General features: G+C 39.9%; 1 protein-coding gene across 2 annotated transcripts in view; it reads left to right on the top strand.

The window, feature by feature from the left end:
- Paip2b (poly(A) binding protein interacting protein 2B) overlaps nt 1-24,964 on the top strand; it is a 30,185-nt gene that overhangs the window by 1,617 nt on the left and 3,604 nt on the right. The window contains exons 2-4 of one of the 2 annotated variants that reach the window (XM_052174127.1): nt 1,321-1,493; nt 20,131-20,278; nt 24,528-24,704. In XM_052174127.1, coding sequence (XP_052030087.1) covers nt 20,141-20,278; nt 24,528-24,704 — 315 coding nt within the window. In that variant the 5' untranslated portion in view covers nt 1,321-1,493; nt 20,131-20,140. The remainder of the gene's footprint in view (nt 1-1,320; nt 1,494-20,130; nt 20,279-24,527; nt 24,705-24,964) is intronic. The other variant, XM_052174126.1, reaches the window with a different exon arrangement.

Below are 24,964 nucleotides of genomic sequence, written 5' to 3'. Positions count from 1 at the left end.
TGCTTCCTTCCCTTGATCTTAAAGTTTAGAAGAGAGACCTGTAAGCCAAGGATTAAATGCAGAGTTAAGCAGTTCAAGGTGTGAGACCCGAGAGAAGGCCTGTCCTCCATCTTCCAACCTCCACTCACATTCCTCTAGACTTCCTCAAGTGCATTTCCTTAACCTTCATGCCTTATGTAGATTATAATCTTACATCTTGAAAACCACTAATGTTTGATTTTGTTCCCTATATTTTTCACAACAGAAAATGATTTTCAGAGGTATGATTTCCCACTAACAGGTGCCAGAGTTAAAATGCAAACTCTGTCCATTTAACTCCAACGCTAGAACTTTTAGCACAAAACTAGCCCCTGTTGTTCTGTCCTCTCGCATCTGTGTGTGAGCACCAAACCAACAAGGCCCAGGTTTGCCTTACTCCACCTTAGCTCAGGACAAGGGCAGAGAGCAAGTGTGCTGCTATCTATGCATCCATGTGCATGGTTTAGTTTTCTGTTTGTGACTGATACCTGACAAAACCAGCTTAAGTCAAAAAGGAGTTGTTCTGGTTCACAGATGGAAGGGTATAGTCCATCACTGCAGTAGGAGCTGGTCCCATTGCACCCACAGTCAGGAAGGAGAGAGAGATGAATGCTCAGCTCACCACATGCACTCAAACGCATAAATTTGGGATGCTGCTGCTCACAGTCTGGGTGGGTTGGGTTATTCCTCCTCCATTAAGCTTTTTGTCATACCCAGAGGCATGTTTCCATGGTGATTCTAAATCTAGTCAAGATAACAATGAAGATTAACCATCACACCAAGAATGACTTCAAAGGCACCACCAGTATTAGTTTGGGGGTTATATGCAAATTTTAGCAAGGAAGAAGATATATACCTAAGAATTAATACTTGTGAATGATCCCTAGTCCTCATTTCATGGTACTCCCTTCCTCTAAATCTATCTAGGATGGTCTTTTCAACAAATATTTATTAAGCATTTACTATAAGCTGTACTCTACTTTAGATGATTGCAAATGAGCTAGAGATTAAGATTCTGCCCTCTTGAGTCTTGTATTGGAGTCAGTCAGTCAGACTGACAGACAGCTAGGGCTTGGAGGGGTGAAATTAGAGATTAGCTCATCGGGGTTGACACTAAGTGTACTCTTTCTTGATTCAAGACACAAGAGGACTGCCGGACCATATCTACTTTTTTCATATTTTCTTCTCTTTGAATTTTTCTCTAGTAATCCATTGGTGTGTTGGGGGAGGGGTGTGTTTGTGTGCCCATCTGCCCCCCAAGTGCTGCTATGACTGACTCTCTGCCATGCTTGCCTTCTTTAGGTGGCTTCTGAGGACCAATATAAGTCCTTAGTGCTTTCAAACCATATAGAGCAGTGGTTCTCGACCTTCCTAATGCCGCGATCCTATAATACAGTTCCTGATACTGTGGTGACCGCCAACCACAAAACTATTCTGTTGCTGCTTTAATTTTGCTACTGTTATGAATCCATAATGTAAGTACCTGATATGCAGGATCTCTGAAATTTGACCCTGTGAAAAGGTTGTTCGACCTCCAAAAGGGTCATGAACTACAGGTTGAGCACTACTAGTATAGAGCAACAGCTTGGTAATATTTAAGATAGGATTTTAGTCCTGGATACCAACTTTGTCATGTTTTGTCCATTTATATCTTCCAAAGAAGACTAAGTCTACCACATCTTTAATCTTCTAAAACATAAGATTTCTACTGGCCAGAATTTTGAGTCAAGCCAGGATCTTGGTTCTTAATCTCCAAATTTAACCTATAGTCTTTAGCTGAGATACTTAGTCCTAGTCTGGTCTCACAGAAAAGAACGAAGAAAAGGGGTTGGTTTCATGTCTTATCTGGCTCTTATATATTTGAATAGGATTTGGGGGACAGTTACTTTTCTTCAGAGGGTAACTGAGGGGTTCTAGGGTTTGTAGGCTTCTCTTTAGACACCCATCTTATATGATAGTAGATACTGTCAGATATAGATCTAGCAAAATGGTTGACACATGTCAAAGATTCACTATATCTTCCTCCTGGTGCTGCATCTAGTTGTATTGTGGTAGGACTACTGGTTCATATGTCTCTCTTCCTGACTATAGTGAGCGCCATGACAACAGGCGCCACAGTTCTATCCTTCTACCTTTGATGCTTAGTTGAGAACCTGATACATGGCAACTATTGTATAAGTATCTGATCTGGGGACTTCTCAACTCCTGAAAGGCTTCCCAGAGAAGGTATTATGTCAAAAGATTTCCCCCTCACACTCAGCCACCTGTCCCAATCCTTTTTCCTTCAACACAAAGACCATCTTTCTTCTCTGCTAATTCATAGAGTACCATGGTTTTCTTAGCCAGTTCCCTTTGGTGGATAACATGGTACTATAACAAACAGAAATGATGAACACAGCCACACACCAGTTCACGCTTATATACCCTTGATGTTGCCTCTACAATCACTCAGATTCCCAACTGGCCACATGTTTAGTAGACTGAAAACCCCATTTCTAATTCTTATACAGTAACATGAAGCAAGACTTCTTTGGATGAAATCAGTATACTCTTATCGGATGTATATTTATCTCATTAAAATATATAAATTCCAAAGATTAACCCATTTCTGTTTTTAAAATGTATGTATCTGTATGTATACACATAAACATACACAGCAGGTATAAACTAAAAACTATGAGGAAGGTATCTATGCAGTGCTCTGTAGGTTCCCATTTTGTCTATTTTTTTGTGCTTTTCAATTTTTACAATAGTATGTGCTATTTCCATAGTATAGAATTTTTATTGTCAATATCAATTCAAAGTCCAGTGGTGGTGTTGCATGCCTTTATTTCCAGCACTGGGAAGGAGAACCAAGCAGATAGATCGCTCTAAAATTGAGGCCAGCCTGGTATACAGACAGAGTACCAGGGCAGCCAGGGATACATAAAAAAAAAAACAAAACCCTAATTGGGGTAGGGTAGAAAGAAAACCAATTCACACAAAGTAGGACCCACTCCTCATCTGTATGTCTGTATAGTGCTGCTATGTGCTCAAAGAGCACATATCAGAAAACTCCCCTCAGCAGTCTGCATGTCACTAGCCACTCCTTTCCTCTAATTTAGAGTGCATTTTACTCCTATTTCTTTTACTACACATTACATGGTAAGTCAGTTGTTGGTCTATCTGTCTCTACTGTGTGAGGTCTATTTAGAGTGAGTTTCATTATATTTTCAGGACTTAAAACAGTATATGATGCATGGGAGATTCATAAGCGGTGAGTGAGTAAATGATATCACTGTGTTACAGACTGAAGAATTTAATATCTGCATTAGTAAATTGTTATAGACACCTCAGCGCCAACCAGAGTTTACATGTTGTTTGTGGTTGGTTGGTTGGTTGGTTGGTTGGTGGTTTTGTTAAAATGGCATCAATAAGGAGATTTTTACATTTTGCAGTTTAAAAGATTTAAAATGTTACTGGTTTATGAGTTCCTGACTATAAAAAGTAGTTACTTTCAGAAATGAGATCCTTTGGAAGGTGAATCTGTAGAGGCTCTTAAGCCCGTAAAGTCAGATGAGACTTGGTCTAGGAAGATGTGCTTTTTGTTGTGATACTCTGAAGCTTCTAGGGCATCACTATTAGACTTGTTCATACTTCTGAACAAACAGGACTATTTGTGTCTGGTGGGTAAATGAAGGTCCCACATCAGTTGAGGTCAAACTTTACTACCAACTAAGTCCTGATGGGAAGTACATGTGATAAAAATGAAGTTTTTCTAGTTTTTGGGATATTAGAATTTCCTATAAGAAACTTTCTGAAACAATTAGCAAACTTCATTTTGTTCAGCTTTTACTCCCTGGCCATTTGTATTTGGGTAGTAATTAAGTACTTATTAAGTGAGGTGATACATGCAATTAATGCCAGATGCCCAGGAGGCTGAGGGAGAAAATGGCAAGTTTTCAGCCAACCTGAACAGCTTAATACCTTGTCCAAAAAAAAACAAAACAAGCCAAGTATGGTGATACCTTCTTTTAATTATACTTGGGAGGCAAAGGCAGACACATCTCATTCAAGGCCAGCCTGGGTTACATAAGTGAGATCCAGATCAGCCAGCATGACTCTTAGAATTTAAAAAAAAAAGAAAGAAAGAAAAATAGAAAAAGAAAAGGATCAGCAGTATAGCTCATTAGTTAGACACTACCTCCAGCAAGGGCTTCAGGAAGGAAATACTAAATCTGAAGTCAGGTACTTCCATAGGTGAAGTAACACCTCAGGCCAGATTTACTATTCAGTGACGCTGGAAAGCAGAGAACTTTCCAGAAGAGCCTATGAGAGGAGAACAACCAGTAAGAACTGGGAAGAGCTGTTACTTTAATTTTGTTTCAGCCCCTGGGTTTTGGGTGGTTCACTTGTTTGTTTTTCTATATAAGTTATCTATTATTGAGGGCTTCTCTTTTTCTAAAAGGTCTAGCATAGTGGTTCTCAACCTTCCTAGAGCTGTGACCCTTTAATACAATGCCTCATGTTATGGTGACCTTCAACCATAAAATTATTTTGTTGCTACTTCATAACTCCAATTTTGCTACTGTTATGAATTGTACATATCTGATACGCAGGATGTCTTATATGTGAATCCCCACCCTGCCCCCAATACACAAAAGTGTCCAACTTACAGGCTAAGAACCTTTGGTCTAGTGGAACTTGGTTTAAATGCTTTCTCACTTCATGATGACTTTAGTTCTCTTCTTACAGTTTACACATTCCAAGGCTCAAGCAGTTTTTCCAAAAGTCCTGAAGTGCAGTCCACATTCCATGACTGAAGCCCTACCCTCTAAAACCTGCCCATTCCTGACTGGTCTTGTCTTCCCTGTCCTGTAGCACAGAGAAGCACTCTTATTCCCAGAGAGCAGTTCTGTCCTGACCTTGGCCTGCTGAGCAAGATTTTATCAGTAGTTAACTTTGAAAGTTTGTCCCACTTGACTTATGGCTCTTCCCAGGGAACTCTGTTATCTGTCTGCTTTGTTCAGTCTCATTGTTTATGTATTTAGGCTCTCTTCTCTTAGCTATGACTTTTTTTTTTTTTTTTTTTTTACTCAAAATTGTATCAAATGCTGTGGCCATTTAGGTGAATTTGTTGGTGTTGGTGGTGTAGAATTCTTTTGAGTTCAGATGAATGAATCCACTGTGGTAGCCACTCATGTCATTGAGGGCTAAATAGTAAACAAAAGCACATAAATATTTTCTAGAAGTCAGTTTTCAGTAACTGCGCCTGTCAGAAACAGATTGTAGTGGAGAGTCATCAGTGTTGGGAAATGCAAAGTGATCATCCCTGAAAGACACAGACATCTTCTCCCTGAGAAGGGAGATTTAATACTGGTAACATTTGAGAAATGACAGCAAAATCATTTATTGAGGCCCAGGAGGTGGTTGCACAGATGCATGCTAGAAGCTCACTTTCAGGAAACCTTCATGGGTACAAGTAAACTATTCCTAATACAAATAACTTGAGTTCTGTTTTCCCAAGTGTGTGGCCGAATGTCTAATGGAGATGATGATCACAGGGGACCTTGACAGAAATTATTCAGACTTCTAGTGTGGGGTAGATCCTTAGCAGAGACTATTCAAACTTCCATTACATCATTTTAGATAATTTTTTTTATCAGTTGACAACATTAAAGATTCGGTGAGAAAATATTTTATATGTAATAATTGCCCTCATTAACTTTATTAGTCTCAGTTAAAATGACATTTTACACAAGAGTATATTTTGTTTTTGAGCTAAGCTGAAGAAGTCATGAGGCCCTCTACTGACCCCTATTTTATATTTTCCTGGAAAAACGATTGACTGCCTTCAACTAGGGAAAATTTGAAGGCTGAATACAATCTTATGATTAAATATTGGTAAGTCTATTGCCTTTAGAAGTGCTTTTAAGTGCATTATGGAGCCTACTGTGATTTTTGTACATAATCAGTAGGATAATGTCACAGAATATCTTTGGGACATTGTTTATAAAAGTCTATAAAAGTTAATAGGCATTAAATTAAAAATAAACAGCCAGTTGTGGTGGTGCACATCATAAACCACACTCTCGAGGCTGAGGCAGATGGATTTGAGTGCCAAGCCAGCGTGGTCTACAAAGTGAGTTCCAGGACAGCCTGGGCTATATACAGTGAGACCCAACCTTAAATAAAAATGAATAGATAAGCCGGGCGGTGGTGGCGCATGCCTGTAATCCCAGCACTCTGGGAGGCAGAGGCAGGCGGATTTCTGAGTTCGAGGCCAGCCTAGTCTACAGAGTGAGTTCCAGGACAGCCAGGGCTATACAGAGAAACCCTGTCTCGAAAAACCCAAATCCCAAAAACCAAAAAAAAAAACAAAACAAAACAAAAATGAATAGACAAGTGAACGAATGAATGAAAAACAAAAATGAATGAATAAATAAATAGGTGTCTCATTGTGCAGTTATAATAAAATACCTTTGACTGGACATTTACAAAGAACAGAAGTTGTATTTCCTTGTAGCTCTGGATGTTAGGATTGAAGCAGTGACCAGTTACTTTTCTGGTGAGGCTGATCTGCTTTTAGGATGTCGCATTTTGTCTCCAGGTATAAGGGAGAAACAGGAGAGAGCCAGATACTGTTTGAAAGCTTTTAATCCCTCTCTCAAGCCTCTTCCCCTCCAAAAGATGTTCTTTCTTAACTGCTCTTATGTGGTAAGTCCAGCATCTGAAAATTGGATGAGCTACATTCATATCATAGCAATAATAAATTAATAGATAAAGTAAAAGAAATGACTAAATTAATAAAATTAAGTATTTAGTAAATTGAACAAGACTTCTTAGCTGTGAATTCCCATGATTTTGTGTGTCCACTTATAGGCTTATACAAGCACATATGTGCACACACAGAGGCCAGAGGTCAATATTAGATATCTATCTATATTGCTCTCCACCTTATTTTTTAAAACAGCATTTTTCACTGAACATGGAGTTCCTTGATTTTTCAAGGCTGGCTTGCTAGCTTTCCCAGGGATCCTCTCTTATTTCTACTGCCCCAGCCTTTGGGATTATAGGTGCATTCCACTGCATCTGGCTTTTTTACATAGGTGGTAGGGATTGAATTCAGATTCTTTGTGCTTACACAGTAAGTAGTGTACCCACTGAGTATCTCCCCAGCACTTAGCTATGGGTTTTTGTTTGTTTCAAAGATTTCCTTAGACTAGTGTTTGAAGAATGCCAATTTTGGAACTGCTGTTGTAGAAATTTTACTCTAGAATTTCTATTCCACATAGAGTTTTGCCACCATATTAAGGGAATGGCCTGTAGTCCTCTGTAGTCCTTCTATAAGAATGATATGTAGCAAATTAACAAGCAAAAATGAAAAGTGTTGGCTTAGGCCTGACAAAGCAGAATTGTAAAGCCTTGAAGAAATGCATCCAAGTGGTATGTTCCTTACTGAGAAAACTGAACCAGAATGTGCTTTCTCAATGCTTGTCAATTGCTTTTTAAATTCTAGATGTTGTGTGTTCTTGGCTCTGTTCCAGGAATCTGCCTTAAGCTTGTGGTCTTGTTCTTCCTTCCCAGAGTGTCTGTTTCAGTCTGTCAGTGTGGGGTGCACTGCAACATCAGCAAAGAGGTTGTGTTTCATTTATACTGTCTTTCTAATATGGGAGTCTTTAATTTAAAAGCTGCCTCTATAATTTGTCTTTGTTTTTTGTTATATTTTACTCTTAGAAATCACTTAAGTGATTTTTCTCCATTTCTTGACTTTCTCATCCACTAGTAATTCTTTGGGGATGTGGTTTTACTTTGATTTGATTTTAAGAGAGCAGTTAGGGTATTGCTGTATATATCAAAGTAACCTGAAATTGGCGATCCTTCTCTGGTGCTAGGATTACGTTCATATACCACCACAGATATCTTAACCAGTAAGTTTTTGTTTTTAGAGAGAGAGAGAGAGAGAGAGAGAGAGAGAGAGAGAGAGAGAGAGAGAGAGAGAGAGAGAGAGAGAGAGAGAGAGAGAGAGAGAGAGAGAGAGAGAGAGGAGAGAGAGAGAGAGAGAGATTCTTTTAGTATTGTAGATTGAGCCCCCAGGGCTTTTCACATAATAGACAAGGATCTACTAAACTATATTCCCAGGCCTCTTTATACTTGAAAATATTTTTAAAAGACAGTACTCACAAAGTTATTCCATCTGATCTTGATGTCACTATAGTTCAGGTAGTCCTTTCAATCCCCCTGCTTCAGCTTCCTGAGTAGCTGGGATTACAGGCCAGTACCACAGGCCTATATTTGTCAATTTATAATTATAGGACAGTGAGTTTCCTGTGTTTTTGACAAACACATCACAGTGTGTTTTGTTATTTTTGTACTAGGTGGAGGATAATCAGTGGAATATTTGTGTCTTGTGGTCAGAATAGCCTAATAAGATGATTCCATATTTGTTTTCTGCTGAAGTCTATCCATCTCATAAAAATGGAAATGTGGAAGATAAGATCATTCTAATTAGACGATATCTGGGACTTGAATTTTTTTTTTCAAGACAGGGTTTCTCTGTGTAGCCCTGGCTGTCCTGGAACTCACTCTGTGACCAGGCTGGTCTCGAACTCAGAAATCCGCCTGCATCTGCCTCCCAAGTGCTGGGATTAAAGGTGTGCACCACCACTGCTCAGCTGGGAGTTGGATTTTCAATCTCTGCACGCATACCCTGCTGATACTCTACAGAAAATGAGCCATACTTCCTGCTCTTATCTTGCCTGGGCCCCCACCAAATGATGAGTTTGTAATATGTAGTAAAGAATGACTGTCAAATATGGAGAGAGAAATACACATAGTATGAAGTAAAATATGGCACATAAAACAAGTTCTACAAAAAAGGCTTAGAAAGTTGAATGTTATTGTGTTTATTTGAAACATTGTCTCTTTTTGTAGCACAGACTAGCTTCAAACTCAGTGATCCACCTGCTTCTACAATGCTAAGATAGCTGTGTAAGCCACCAGACCAGGCCACAAATTTGTTTATCTTTTAGTACTACAGATTCAACCCTATATAGTATGTGTCTGATTCCAGAGCCTAAGAAGATGAATTTCAAGCTCAGGGCCAGCTTGGGCTACATAGTAAGAACCTGTCTCAAAAAAAAAAAAAAAAAAAAAGTGTGTATCCATGGAAGCACGTATATGGAAATGATCCTGTGAATAATTAGGAGAAACCAAAAGGTAACCAGGAAGTTGGAATTTGATAAGGTAGTCTGGCAGCTGTGTGGTAGCAGTACTGCCACAGGTCAGAGTGTCTCATATGGTTCTGTAGGAGATGATCTCCCTTTTTAGGCTTTTCTTCTGAGTCCATGCCCACCATGCCATCATCTGTTACCAGGATGAATCCCAGGCATTTGGACTTTAGATCGTGGGAATATCTTAGTTTTTCAAAAATAACAGTTGAGCCAAGCATGGCGGTACAGACCTTTAATCTTAGCATGGACAGGTGGATCTCTTTGAGTGCGAGGTCAGCCTGGTCAGTAAGAGCCATGGTGAGACAAGGAAAAGGAGATATAGTAGTAGTAGTAGTAGTAGTAGTTGTAGTTGTTGTAGTTGTTGTAGTTGTTGTAGTTGTTGTAGTTGTTGTAGTTGTTGTAGTTGTTGTAGTTGTAGTAGTAGTTGTAGTAGTAGTAGTTGTTGTTGTAGTTGTAGTAGTTGTAGTTGTAGTGTTAATAATTGTAGTGTTAGTAGTTGTAGTGTTAGTAGTAGTAGTAGTAGTTAGTAGTAGTAGTTAGTAGTAGTAGTAGTTAGTAGTAGTAGCAGCAGTTAGTAGTAGTAGCAGCAGCAGCAGCAGCAGCAGCAGCAGCAGCAGCAGCAACAGCATATCCTCCTGCCTTCCCAAGACCTAGACTATCCTTTATTTCTTTATTTCTTTCTCAACTAGAGCCTCCTACGGTCACTTAAACATGCACGGACCTTACCAGCATAAAGGTTATTGTTCCTCCTGCAGGGCTGCAGACTTCTTCAGCTCCCTGAGTCCTCTCTTTAGCTGCTTCATTGGGGACCCTATGCTCATTCTATTGGTTGGCTGTGAGCCATAGGTGTTTTGATTCACTTTCATAAGGATCAAAGTATCCACACTTTGGTCTTCCTTCATCTTGAGCTTCATGTGGTCTGTGGTTGTATCTTGGGTATTCCAAGCTTTTGGGCTAATATCCATTTATCAGCGCGTGTATACAGTGTGTGTTCTTTTGTGATTGTATTCAGCCACTTCTTATTCAACATTTCATCAGTCTTCAACATCCATAGACATTTAGCTGGGTGTATATTAGTATCATACACCTGCTATAACAAAATCACTATAAACTGGTGGCTTAAAACTGATTTCACAGGGACTGGAGATGGTTCAGCAGTTAAGAACACTGTTTTTCCAGAGGTCTTGAGTTCAATTCCTAGCAACCCATGGCAGATCACAACCATCTATAATGGGATCCGATGCCCTCTTTTGGTGTGTCTGAAGACAACTACAGTTTACTCATATACATAAATTGAATAAATCTTAAACAACTTGACTCACAGTTCTAGAGGCTTGTAATCTCTAAACTAATATATCTGAGGCTTACAATCCTTCAGTGGCTCTAGGAAAGGCTCTGTCCTTGCCTCTTTTAGCTTCTGTGGGTATGGACCCTTTTTGAAGGGGATATCATTCTGGGCTCTGCCTCCCTGGTTACATTACCTGCTTTATCCTGTCTACATTCACCCACTCCTTGTGTTTCTTGTATAGGAATACTTATTAGTATTCACTTGGATACATTAGCGACTCCAGATGGTCTCTTTGTCTCAGGGACCTTTATTTAATTACATCTACAGAGTCCCTTTTTAAAAATAATAAGTAATAGTAATAGTAAGACTAGTGTGTAGACTTATCTTGGTGGTGGTAGGGATTAGGGGAAGGTGCTCACTTATCCGAGTGTATTGGGTTTGTCTGGTCTCAGCTTCATTTTCATGTTGTCTTCCTCTGCTTGATTCCTTCAGGTCCTGGCACACATCAGAGTTGGGTCCTCTTTCCATGTACTTTGCTTTTCCTCTCTCGATAGTGTCTAATTACCATTTATATAGATGACTACTCCACCTGTCTGTGTTTAGCCACATTTCTTTCTATTCTTGCTACATGTAGCCAAGCCTCTCAACATCAGCACTTGAGTGCCTAGGGGGCCTTGCAGATTTATCATGTCCACACTTGAGCACATCACATTTCTTAGCTGCCCCACCCCCACCCCATCCCCATCAACACCCAAGAAAGGTTTGCTCTTCTCAAAGTTCTGTAGCCTGTGAAGAATTGCCATCCACCTGGGGCCTTGGCAGTTCCCTCATCCTGACTTCACAAACCCAGTTCAGCACAGAAAGCCTCCTCCAGCAGTTTGAGTCTGCTGCTTCTCCTTTCACGGCCACCGTTTTAACTCAGCAGTCCCTAGGTTAGTCTCCTCAGAGACATAGAACTCACCTGTGCCCTCAGCTCTAATCCAGTTTCTACACAGCAAAACAGAATTTGAACTATTTTAGTTTGTTTCTGAGAATTCCTTATAACGGCTTCTTTTGTTTTTAAGATAAATCTCTTAAATATTTCTTGTGGTCTCAGATCCTGTAAGTTTGGGCCACGTTTACCTTTCTATCTTGTCTTTCTTCTCATCCTCCTGTGTGCACAGCTATAATTTTTGAGTTCCCAAAAGTCTTCTCCATGATGAATCTTTGAACATGTTTTTCCCTGCTTCTTCCCATTGCTAACTTACATTCCTAGATGTGAGTAAAATTGCCCACTCCTAGATTATATTACCCCCACCTTGAGTGTTCAAATGGTCTTTTTTATTTATTTTATGGCACAAACTACAATAATTCTTTTTTTTTTTTTTTTTTTTTTTTTTTTTTTTTTTTTTAGTCAGTTTTGCTACAGGCTGGCCTGGAACTCATGATCTTCCTCTTTCTTCCTGAGTACTGGAATTAAGGCATATGCCACCACACCCCACCACACCTGACTCACAATTATTCTTAATTATTTATTCATTTCTCTCTTAAGAGAATGTATGTACCACCAGGGCAAGGGATGTATATATTGCCAAGACAGTGAGTAGCCTAAATAGACTCAGATTTTAATGAATGAAGTTAATAACCTGAGTTGCTAAGATGTCATGTAAAGGGGAATATTCGGAATAAATTTAGCGAGAGATAGAGAGACAAGGTCTCACTGTCACCGTGTATCTCTGGCTAGCCTGGAATTTGCTTTGTAGAACAGGCTAGTCTTGAACTTGCAGAGATCTGCCTTTTCTGCCCTCATTCCCAAGGTATGCACCACTATGCCAACTTAAAATTTAGCTAACCAGCCTGAATGGAGTAATGAAACTAGAAACTAGAATGACTTGTGAATGTGTCAGTTTATCCACATACATACACTTTGACATGGGCTCACAGGCAGCCCAGGCTGGCTACATTTCCCATGTAGCCAAAGATTATATTAAACTCCTAATTCTCTGTCTCTCTCCTGAATACTGAATTTACAGTGTATACCACCACACTTAGTTTTGTTTTATGTGATGTCAGGTATTAAATTCAGGACTTTGTTAGAAAATACAATTGCTTTTATTAACTCTTCAGTATACTTTGTTAATAATAATTCATTCAAAAATCCCAAATATTCTTTATGGAAAAATTGTAACCATGGGCACAATGCAGATTATTGCTTTTTTAAAAAAAAATTTTATTTTTATGTATGTGAGTACACTGTCACTGTCTTCAGACACACCAGAAGAGGACTTTGGTTCCCATTACAGATAGTTGTGAACCACCATGTGGGTGCTGGGAATTGAACTCAGGACCTCTGGAAGAGCAGTCAGCACTCTTAACCACTGAGCCATCTCTCCAGCCCTAAATTATAGCTTCTAAAAGGCCAGGAATGGTGCTCAGTTAGTAGAGCATTTGCCTGGCAAGCAAGATGCCCTGGATTTGATTCTATAGTTCCACATTATAAATGTATGTATGTATGTATGTATGTATGTATGTATGTATATAAACTAAATTTGGTTCAGAGAACAGCCAGGTTTGGGTCTGAATGTATTGATCTGTGAGTTATTCAAGTTCAGAATGTTGAACTGGCAAAGCATGCATTTTTACCTATGTAATTCTTTTTTAAAAAAGAATTATGTATTTTATATATATGAGTAACTATATGAATACACTATAGTTGTCCTCAGATACACCAGAAGAGGGTGTCAGATCCCCTTATAGAGGGTTGTGAGCCACCATGTGGTTGCTGGGACTTGAACTCAGGACCTCTGGAAGAGCAGTCAGTGCTCTTAACCACTGAGCTGTCTCTCCAGCCCAAGCATGTATTTTTAAACATTAAGAGTCCTGAAGCACATTAAGGCTAGAAACTGAGACCCCTTTAACTTTAGAAACTTGAGGGCAGAAGTCATTCAGGTCATTCAGGTCTGTGCAAACTCCGTGCTCCTGCATCATCCTGTGGACAGGGTCACATACCCTGAATTTACTGCTTTCCTAGCTTTAGCCATGATGACATTTGCCATTTTTAGCATGTTTCCTGTTGGTGGTTTGAATGTAAAGAGTCTTCCAAAAGGCTCATGTGTTGAAGAATTGTTCTCTATTGAGGTGATTAGATCACTGGGATACTAATTTCATCGGGGAATTAATCTGTTGTTGTAAGGACTGTGAGGAAGTTAGCTGCTAGCAGTATGCCTTTGAAGGGTTTGTTTTAATCCACATGCTCTCCAGCCTCTTCTGTTTCCTGATGCCATGAGATGGAACAGTTTTCTTCCACTCCGCCCTTCTGCAGTGATGTTTTTACTGTGCCACAGGCCTAAAAATAGTGAAGCCAACTGGCAATGGATTGAAATCATGAGCCAAAATAAACCTTTCCTCTTCTAAGATGTTTGTCAAATATTTTGTCAAGACATCAAAATTGAAAGAATAATTTTGTTCTGGATTTCTGTAATGCAGTCTAGACCCAGGCTAGACCTGAAATCTGTCTCATGTTGGGTCTGATCTTGAAGCACTCTTCCTACTTCACACTTAACGTGTTCCCACATTGCTACTTAAAAACAGTGGATATATACTCTATGGTGAGGAATCTAGGGGTAACCCAGTCCTGTCCTCTGCCTGAGAGTCTCGTGAAGTCAGCAGAGGCTGTGCTTGGCAAAGCTTGATTGTAGGAAGATGTTCTTCCAAGCTTCCACACAATCTGCTTACTCCCATGTCACAGAGGGCAGCTCTGTTGTGGCATGGCCGATAGATACTCTTATTCTTTGTCTGCTTTATGAAACTGAACATTTTATTTATCTCTGGCAGCTCTGGGCATATTTTTTTCTTCCTCCCCACTACATTAGACTTCTGTAAGAATGTGTCTTGCAGTGAGGAAGAACCCTGCTAAACAGTGCAGACTGACAAAAAGGAATGTCCAGAGGCCGCTCACTGTTGACGCAGCTAGGTGGTGGTACTCTGGGGAAACGCTGGATGGAGATCAGTAATATTAAGGATAGTGACCACATCACCACATATCTAACCTGCATCTCAACATCTATGCCTCCAAAGGAGCTGAAATCTTTAGCAGAATCTCCTACTCCCAGCCAGCTACTAAACAAAGTTAGGGACACATTAAAGTATCATTGCACACTCACTTAGCAGTGTGATTCTTAAACTAAACCTGTAACACAGAAAGGTAGTTTGACTCCTTAGTCAGGCCCTCCCTGGTGGTCTTTTTGATGTGTGAAACCTCTTAAATTTCACTTGAGGGCAGCTGGTAGCTCTGTGGTAAGGGACACACCCACCATATGTAAGGCCCTGGGTTCAGTCTCCAGCTCTGAAAAAAAGTATTATTGGATGGATTATGTCTAGTCAGTCAGAATATAGATGTGATAATACTTTGTTTTTAAAGCCTGTACAGTTATGTGGTCATATTATGCAACTATATAGATTGCTGCTGTTTGGAAAAACCACTTAGTGGAAGCTGCAGGTTGAATGTAAAATATAGCTTAGTCAGCACTGAGAATTGCAAGAATTGTTTTTCCTCAAGATTTATATTCAGTTCAGTAACCTGATACTAAAAGAAAAACAAAGCTTCTACTGCTGTGTGTTTACAGTACAGATCACTTCTATGATCTCAAAATGTGTGTGCCTTAGCAATCTTTTGTAGCAGAAACCAGCTGGGCAGTTTAATTCTGACATTGTCTGTCTAGACATTGTCTATCAAGTCCCACAGACTGAGAGCTCGGTCCCAACATAGAGCTTCCTCAGTTTAGATACCAGTTGAAATTTGTAGACCTTTGAAACTTATGATCATCTGGCTGTCATTTGGGGTTCCCATCCACCCCATCTTTGGGTTTAGCTTGCTGGTCAGCTCACAACTCAGGGAGATATGATGTTTACAAGTTTAGTTTAAAGGATATTTTGTTGGAAACAAATACCACTGGGTTTGGTGCTAGATGCCTGGAGAGGCAAAGGATCACAGTGAGGTAAAGGTCAGCCTGGTCCACATAGCCAGTTTCAGTCCAACCAGGGATACATAGTGAGACACTTATTACAAAAATAAAGAAGACAACAACAAAGGAACAGATTGCCAGACAGAGATTTGGAAATATCCTGTCACCAGAAATCCCCATTCCTGTGGAGCTTGGGTCACCCCCTCCCAGCTCATGAATGAGTTCACTTTCCTACAAGCTTCTTTGTGTTCAGCTGGGTATAAATGCTCCAAACCCACTTCTTTTGAGTTCTTTATGAAGGAAGCCTTCATTATAAAAGCATGATTGAAACAGGATGATGGACCCTGTAATAGTGTGACCAGACAGAAAGGGTGTGGTCTAATGATAGAAGACTGCATAGGAAACCCCAGCAGGGCCTGTCTGTTCAGATTCTTCTTGGACTCAGCACAACAATCTGTTCTCCCAGCTATGGGGCAGGCCTTTGTTGAAAAGGAGTTTTATGATCAATCCACAAGATCAGAGAATTTGTTTCAGGCCAGCTCAAGGCAGAAAGATAGGGGAAGCTCAGAATATATCTTTGTTTTCAATTGCTTCTCTAGGGGAAAAGAAATTTTAGTTTGAATGGCCTTCTGGGAGGAGAAAGGGGCAGAGGAAGATTCCTGAAGTCTGAAGCACCTTAGCATTACAAGAGCCTGTCCAGGGCTGGGATGCAGCTCAGTGGCAAAGTGCTTTCCTGCATGTGCAAGGCCCTGGTTTCTATCCCCAGCACTAGAGAAGAAAAGGATAAAGGACTGCCTTCTACCCTTGTTATTATGAAGCCAAAATGAACCAAAAGGCTGTGGTTCTGTGAGTCAGAAACCATGGATGAGACCTAAGATGGGCCTGTCTTAAAGTCAAAAGCCAACATACCCATGTCATGCTTGGTTTCCATTCCCACTCTCATGAACAAGAGTGTCCTGCAGTTTACTGTGTTCTGTCTTACTCTACACCAGAGACTTACACGTTTGCTCTCTTCTTTTTTATCCTTACAATTATATGAACAGGATTTCTTTATTCATTTTGGACAAAGGTAGAGTTTCAGAAAACTGAACTGTTTCTCTGGATGGTTTCCAAATTGGACAGGAGTAACTACCTATTGTAAACAACTAACAAGTAAGGCCTTAAGAATGACACCCCAGCACAACCTGCTGCACAGCAAAGTCTAGTCCCTGTGGGGTTTCTGTGTAGAGCAATGCCACCTTATTTTACAGGTGCACTGGCATTCAAAACAGGCTTCTTACCTCATACTGTATATGGAAGGGTCACCAGAACTGAGTGGGATTCCCCCTCCTGGGGGCATGAAGGTACCCTGTGTAATTGGGAATAAACTGTGATTTCTTCTGACTCTTGTCTACAGTATGTTAAACAAATGTATTGCCTACTTGATACCCTACTTACACATCTGTTTAAAATGAAATCATGGGGGATGGGCAAGGTCTCATTAAAGCACAATCTGACCTGGAGCTCACGATAAGCCTCTTTCCTGCCTCAGCCTCTGGAGTGCTGGTATTGCAGACATGAGGTACCATAGTTGCCCTAATATGAAATTCTCTTAGAACTCTTGAGCTGTTTTTCTACTATTTTTGCAGTACTAGAGGTTTGTACCCAAGACCTGGTATGCACCGAGATAAGTTCCCAGCACATTTGTTTGTGACAGATTTTTCCTGGATGAATTCCAGCTTGCTAGGTATCTGAAGATGACCTTGAACTGCTGATCCTCCTACCTCCACTTCCCAAGTTCTAAGAGTAAGAGCCTTTGCTACCATAAGTGTTCTCAAAGCATAGATAACTTTCAGGTTTGTGGCCTAGATGGCAACAAGAGAAAAATAATTTGTTAAAGGAAACTTGAGTCCCAGCAGCCAGTGGGATAGAGTGGAGATTGACACATGAATGGCAGCATGTGTAGACTTTGACTTTGTTTCTTTTTTTAAATATTTATTTTTATGCACATGGGTGTTTCACCTACATCCACGTCTGCACCACAGTTGTGATTGGTGCCCACAAAGGCCAGAAGAGGCTGTCAGATCCCTTAGAACTTGAGAATTAACAGATGGTTATAAGCCATTATGTGGGTGCTGGGAACTGAACCTAGGTCTTCTGAAAGAGCAACAAATGCTCTTAACTGCTGAGCCATCTCACCAGTCCCCACAGCCTTGTTTCTCAAAAATAGAGAATCTGATTGGAAGAGAAAATGTATGCATATGAACTGGAACAATGAATATCATTAATGGTGTGCTTCTGAGGCACAGCAGCTTAGTGGAGGAGGGAGGAGTAATAACTATAGAAAAAAGACATAAATGATATAAAAAATACCAAACTGAATTTAAAATTGCTGTGATGGTTTATATTGGCTGCCAAAGTGGTGAGATCTAGGTAGATTCATCTAGGAGATCAATCTCTGAACATGTCAGTGAGGGAATTTCTAGATTAGAAGTGCACAGCACTGTCCCATGGGTTAGGATTCAGGACTGAAGAAGGAGGAATTCATTACTATCTGCTTCCTGACTGCAGTGCAGTGTAATAGCTTCTCAAATACTTGTCACCATGCCTTCCCCATGATTGACTGTGCTTTGAAAGCCTGCGGCAAAACAAACCCTTCCTTAAGTTGCCTTTTTTAAGTATTTGGTCCTACTAGTATATAGAGTAACTAATATAGAAGTCAAAGAAAAGTTTTAGACATATGAACCTTGGTTCACGTGTTAAGTTTGCCGTGCTGGAGATGAACCACTGCACTATAAATTCATCTATGTTTGCCTTTAAATAAGGATAGATAAGAGCTGGTGAGATGGCTCAGTGAGTAAACTTTATAAAATTATTCCTTCCACCATGTGTGATCCATGAATAGAATTCAGTCATCAGGCTTAGCAGTAAGTACTTTTACCCTCTGAGCCATCTCACCAGGGTGGCAACAAACTAAGAACTTCAAATGAATATAATAGTGTAATGGCTGTGTTTCAGGCAGATAGTCTAAAGAAATCAGTAGGATGATCAGAAAGATGGGCAGAGACTCTTCCAGACTGAGACACATAGAGACCCTGGACTCAGTTCTCAAGACAGGTTTTCACATTGGTACATCTTAGTACCAAGAAGGAAACTGGGAAATATATGTATGTAGCTGCACAGATCAGGAGCTTAGGGCTAGGAAGGCTTTGTGCATGTGTTGCTCATTGTTCCTAACTTTAGGTGGTTGTGCAGCTGGTGAACTTTTTTGTTTTTGCCTAGCAATACAGTGATGTTTTTTTCTTTTTCTTTTTTCTTTTTTGATAGTCTCTCCCACATCACCTCTCATGAATTCTGTTATTTTTTAAATACATTTTAAAGAGAAACAAAATTTTATACTCAAAATAAAGAGCAGGTACTTATACTGTCCGTTAACAGTGCATTTGTAGGGGGGCTGAAATGATGGCTCAGCTGTTAGGAGCACTTGCTGCTCTTGGAGAGGACCTAGTTGGGTTTAGCTCCCAATACAGACATTAAGGCAGTTCACAATTACATATAACCCAGCTCCAAGTGATTTGTTGCCCTCTTTTGGTCTTTGAGCACGCTCACACATGGCATACACTCATACAGATACACATGCAAAAATAAAAATCCATTTTTAGAAAGAATGTACTTCCTCTTCCTATCTAAATGGTAAGAAAGCTGATCTGCAGTAGGTTCTAGGACTTTTAGGAATGTGGCATAAGATACTTCTTTCACATCATTTGGCTTTTGTTTAGAAAGAGTAAGCTTAGACAGCCTTTCTTATTCCCTTTTGTTTTTGTTTTTTTGTTTGAGACAGGTTTCTCGGTAGCCCTGGCTAACCTCAAACTTGAGGCAGTCTTCCTATTTTGACCTCTGAGTGCTGAGATGGCAGGCGTAAGGCCACCATGTCCCACTCCTCTCAATTTTAAGAGAACTATACATCTGTATAGTTGGTAACTAATATAGATGTGATGATGTCATATCAGTTACAAACTAATAGTGTTAGTTTGTGTTCATGTAAAGTAATTTAATTCTCTCCTTGTTAGCTTCGAAATGAATGAGGCTTAGACTAGAATTTATTTATTTAGCTTTGGCATAATTACTGGGGGAATTGGCTCTAATCTATTTTTTCTAACACTAGACTTAATTCTCCAGTAATGTTCCCAAAGTACTTGCTGTTTGAGTCTCACCTGAGTTACTTCTGCTCCAGCAGACCATCCTGGGAGGCATTTTACTTGGGCATGTGCTCCTGGTCCATCACTCTAACAGAGACTTCCTGTTCTATCATCTTCCTCCTTTACTCTCCTCTCTCCTTTTCGTGATCCCTACCTTCCACCCTCAGGCACAAAACTGAATCTCTGCCCTTTCTGTTCTTCACAGTAATTGGCTGTAGCCACTTTATTTTAACTTATAGTTTTAAGTTAGGGAGCAAGGTTTGCATAGCATCTCTTGGTAGCCATGAGGAACATCTGGTCATTGGGGCCAACCAGATCTTGGGGAACCAGTATTTAGCATTTGACTATATAGCAGCACCAGATCAACACACAACATTTTCATTAAAGTCATCACCCTACAACTTGAAAAGCTTCTGAAAGGATCTGGGTGTTTTAGAATCATATTTTCTTGGCTCTTTATTTTTTGCCTTTTTTTTTTTTTATCTATTTAGAATCTCCATAATGAATGGATCCAGTGTATCGAGTACATCACCCAGTGTAAAATGCAAAGAAGACCAAGGGTTAAATGGACATGAGGAAAAGGAAAACCCATTTGCAGAATACATGTGGATGGAAAATGAAGAGGATTTCAACAGACAGGTAGGCGAAGGTAGAAGACAATCACTGTCCCAGTGACCTACTGGAGTCTTTTGCTATACTTATAGGTACACGATGGCTCTTTTAGTGTTAATAAAGTCCTGACACGGTCAAGAGACTCGGGTTCCAGGCCTTAGCAGCCAGAGGCTTATAACTCAAGTTAGAGTCTATAGCTCTGGGTTCTGAGTCAAGGGCTTGACCTTCTAAATCTTCCTAAACCCTCAATTAACTCTAGTCTCTCCCTCCCTCTACCCTCTGCCATCTGTGGGTCTCTGTCTTTCCTATACTTCTACCCAACCATTGATTACATTAATATAGTCAGTGTAAACGTATAAATTTTGCTCATGGTAAATACTTGGTAGATTATATGGTTAAAAAATGTTTTCCCTGGGAAAATGCTTCTTTATGAAATCAAGTTTGAGTAAAATAATTCATAATGCACAATTCATGATAAAATATGTGATATTTGAAAACCTACTCAGGAAAACAGTTTTTCTAGCTGGAGTGTCTGCTATCCACTAGAAAGGATGCACATAGTAGAAGTCGAAGGGATGCAGCTGACTGTGGAAGGCACTCCACAGGAGTGGAGGATCCTCACTCACAGGAAGGATGGTGGTCCTTCACTGTCTCTACTGCCTGTGTGGAGGTCTTTCCTGCCCTCTTGCCTGCTCATTGTCTACTACAACACTTTACTGACATACTCCTGCTGCTCTTATGTGTCTCATTCTGGAAAGTCATATTAAAATTGATAAGATGAGAAGATACTTTATTGAGGTTTCCAGGCAAGCCAGAGTTTCTTTACCCTAAGATTCAACTCAAATTTCACGGGGCCCGTGAGATGACTCAGTTTACAAAGGCAATTGCTACCCTGCCTTACAAACCTGAGTTTAATTCCCAGGACCCACACAATGAAAAGAGAACAAACTCCTGTGCTGTGACACATGTGCACCTCCCTCCAACAATAAACAAACATCATAAAAACTTTTAAAGCTATAATCCCTAATCATAGTGCTGCCATTAGTTGGAGCAGAAGGTATACATCCACATGCATATATGCATGTGGAGGCCATATGCTAATATTCTGTCTTACTCTGTCAGTCTCCACTTTATTTTTTGAAACAGGGTCTCTCAGTGAATCTTAAGATGGTGATTGTTTAGACTGGCTAGCCAGGGAGTTCCTAGACCTCTTCTGTCTCTGCCTCTGGACACTGAGATTGCAAGTACACATCACCACACCTAGCTTCAAATATAAAATGTGAGCGCTGAGGATCCAAACTCAAAGCCTTGTGTTTGTGCCATAAGCACTTCCCCTGCTGAACCATTTCCCCAGCCCCATTACTGATCTTTTGTGGGGGGAAATGTTCTCTAAAAGATAGTAGTTGTGGTGCATGCCTATAATCCCAACAATTGCAAGGTAGAAGCAAGGGGATCGGGTGTTCAAGGATTTGTCTCAAAATAAAAAGGTTGAGCAAGTATGAGGATAGTAGAACCAGATTGGAATGTCATCTTGAGGAGAAAACAACTAAGTCCTAAATAAGGAAATACCATTTGTTTGAGATCTCAGCAAGTAGTAGTATATGATATGTTCTACAGAGGCAGGGTCAACAAGAACAGTTGGAGGTCAGCTTCCTATTGAGTTTGAGCCCATCCACAGATACATGAGACCCTGACACAGACAACAAATGTGATCTCAGGAAGTATGACTCAAGGAGCTGAAGAAATAACTCTACAGTTAAGAGTGCTTGCTGTTCTTTTAGGGACAAGGAGTTTGGTTTCCAGCACCTACATGGCAGTCCACAGCTATCTGTAACTCCAGCTCCAGTGTATCTAATGCTTTTTTTCTGGCCTTCTTAGTTACCTGCATTAATGTGTACTCACTCCCCCTCAATTAAAAATAAAATATAAAAAAAATATTTTAGAGGAAGGATAACTCAGGAAAGGGAAGAAGTCTTGTAAGAAACATTAAATTTGTACATGATTTATATTCATACTCTGATAATTTTAATATTAAAGAGAAAAGGGACTCGATTTTGCTAAGCAGGAGACAAATACCAATTCTCTGCAACTTGGAGGTGTTGTGTTGTCACTGGAAAGCATGACAGAATGTAGGAGGAAGAAGCTGCTCAGTTGTGTGTTAGGGGTCTTTTACATTTGTGTTCTCTAACTGGAGGAATTTTTTTTTAAGCTTCTATCATTTCCCCAAGGGTATCTAGTAACTAAACTCAGAGCAGGTATAATACTCATTCATGCCTCAGAGTTGAGACTCAAAGTCTTTTTTTTTCTTTTTCTTTTTATGTTCTTAGTGCTAATTTCCCAACTCTTATGCAAAGAAAGTGGAATACTGCTATAATATAAAGATTTACATGGCAAGGTCCTAAACGAAACAGTTATGGTAAAATATTTGAGCAAGGGAATATGTAAGAGAATGGTGAGCAGAAAGCTGGCAGCTTTTACCTGTGGTCCTGAGACTTGGTAGGTTAAGACAGGAGGTCAATGTGAGTTCATAGCCAGCCTGAGCTGTATGCATAGTGAGTTATTTAGTCCAGCCCTGTCACAGAGAAAAATAGAGACTGGATAGAGAAAATAAAGACCAGACATTTCAAACACAAAGCTATGACTTAGAAATATTTTGTTATAATTATTTAAGAGCTTCATAACTATATAATTTATGAGATTTACAAATATTTTATATATTTTAATTTACTCTCCTTAATCTGGGTAATAGAATATGCCTGTGATCCCAGCACTTTGGAGGGTCAGAAGTTCAAGGCCAGCTTGTGATATATAAAACTCTGTCTAAAACCAAAATAACAGAAAGAATTAAAAACTTGCTATTACTGACTTTTTCTGAACCTGTGACTCACAATTGAACGATTATTGTTGTTGTTTGATCTATCTTGTGGAGGTAATGAGCTGTGAACCTATTACCCAGCAGGAGGTAGGAAAGATATTTGGCAAGTGTTGAGTAGCCCATGAAGTCACTGAAATCTACCGAGTAAACACTGTCTGCAAAGGACTGGAAAATCCTAGATCTCTTTGCTTCAGTTTGTGACAATGTTTAAGAAGTACAGAGTAGTTTAAATATTCAGTGTTCTTGTTTTTAGAGACTACTATATTGTGACATTTCTGGTGATGCATCAGAAAGTATCTTTTGTATCTAAAATTCTGAAAGTATTTTTCTGCCTTGGAGTTTAGAAAAGTGGATCAGGTGCTAATGTTTTTGATTTAAGTTTTCAGAATACTAGTTGCAGACCAATTATATACTTTGTCTTTTGCATGTTCCCTGTAAAGTGGAGAATTTAAGAATTTTGTTTTGTTTTTTGAATCAGGGTTTTACTATGTGGCCCTGGCTGGTCTAGAACATAGACTATACTGACCTTGAACTTACAGAAGCCCACCTGTCTCTGCTTCCTGAGTGCTGGAATAATAACAGGTGCCACAACATCTGGCTAGAAAGAATGTTTGTAGCAAGGTTAAGGAAAGAATGCTAGCTATAAAAAGATTCTTCCATACCACCATAAAAATGGAGAATAAAAAAAAAAAAATAAAAGCAAGAATCAAAATCTAAAGTAATAATAAAAGGTGTCCCGTAAAGATCTGTGAAGGCTTGATGTTTCTGCCATTTTGAATAACTAAGATTATATTTTCTTTATGGTTTCTGTGATTCCATGACCAAAAGCATCTGGGGAGAGAAAAGCATTTATTTTAGCTTACAATTCTAGTGTGTCTGAGAAGGCATGGCAACAAACAAGCATTAACAACAGGAGCAAGAAGCTGGCCAATGTTATCTACAAATTGGAAATAGAACAAGAAATTGGTTAGGGCTGTAAATCTCAAAGCCTGCCTCTGCCGGGCAGTGGTGGCACACGCCTGTAATCCCAGCACTCTAGGAGGCAGAGGCAGGCGGATTTCTGAGTTCTAGAACAGCCTGGTCTACAGAGTGAGCTCCAGGACAGCCAGGGCTACACAGAGAAACCCTGTCTCAAAAAAAAAAAAAAAAAGCCTGCCTCCAGTGACATACTTTCTCTATCAAGGCTCCACCCCACAAAGGTTCTGTGATGTCCCTTAACAGTATCACCAACTAGGGACCAAGTATTCAGAAACATGAGCCAATTGGGAATATTTCTCATTTAAACCACAATAGTCATTAGAAGCATCATTAGCTGTCCTGCCTATTTGAAGGGAAGGGATGAGGACTCCGGAGGAATCATCCTCTGGGACAGGACCTCTGAGCTTTCACTTTTGTTGGCAGGTGGAAGAAGAGCTGCAGGAGCAAGACTTCTTGGACCGCTGCTTCCAGGAGATGCTGGATGAAGAGGACCAGGACTGGTTCATCCCAGCACGAGACCTGCCTCAGGCTGTGGGACACTTACAGCAACAGTTAAATGGACTATCAGTTGGTGACAGTCATGAATCTGAAGACATTTTGGTAAGAGCCTTCAGTAGTTCCACATGTAACATCCTGAAAAGAATATGGTGTTTAGAATCATAGATGCTCTGTGTGGCTCTATAGTCTACATCAAATCTCTGGAGCCTATGAGTTGCCATACCTTCAAACCTCTTAACTGAGCCCCAAGCTCTGCAAAACTGTAGTTATCAGCCTTCATTTACCTGATGCTCTATCCTGGGATAATGGCTAGAAGCCTAAGTTGGGCTTCACTACTTGATACTGTTTTTCTCTTTCACTGT

This window comes from Apodemus sylvaticus, chromosome 2 (genome assembly GCF_947179515.1).
Source record: "Apodemus sylvaticus chromosome 2, mApoSyl1.1, whole genome shotgun sequence".
Lineage (NCBI taxonomy): Eukaryota > Metazoa > Chordata > Mammalia > Rodentia > Muridae > Apodemus > Apodemus sylvaticus.
The sequence above is the reverse complement of the archived record's forward strand: the minus strand, read 5'-3'. Positions and strand labels throughout refer to the sequence as shown.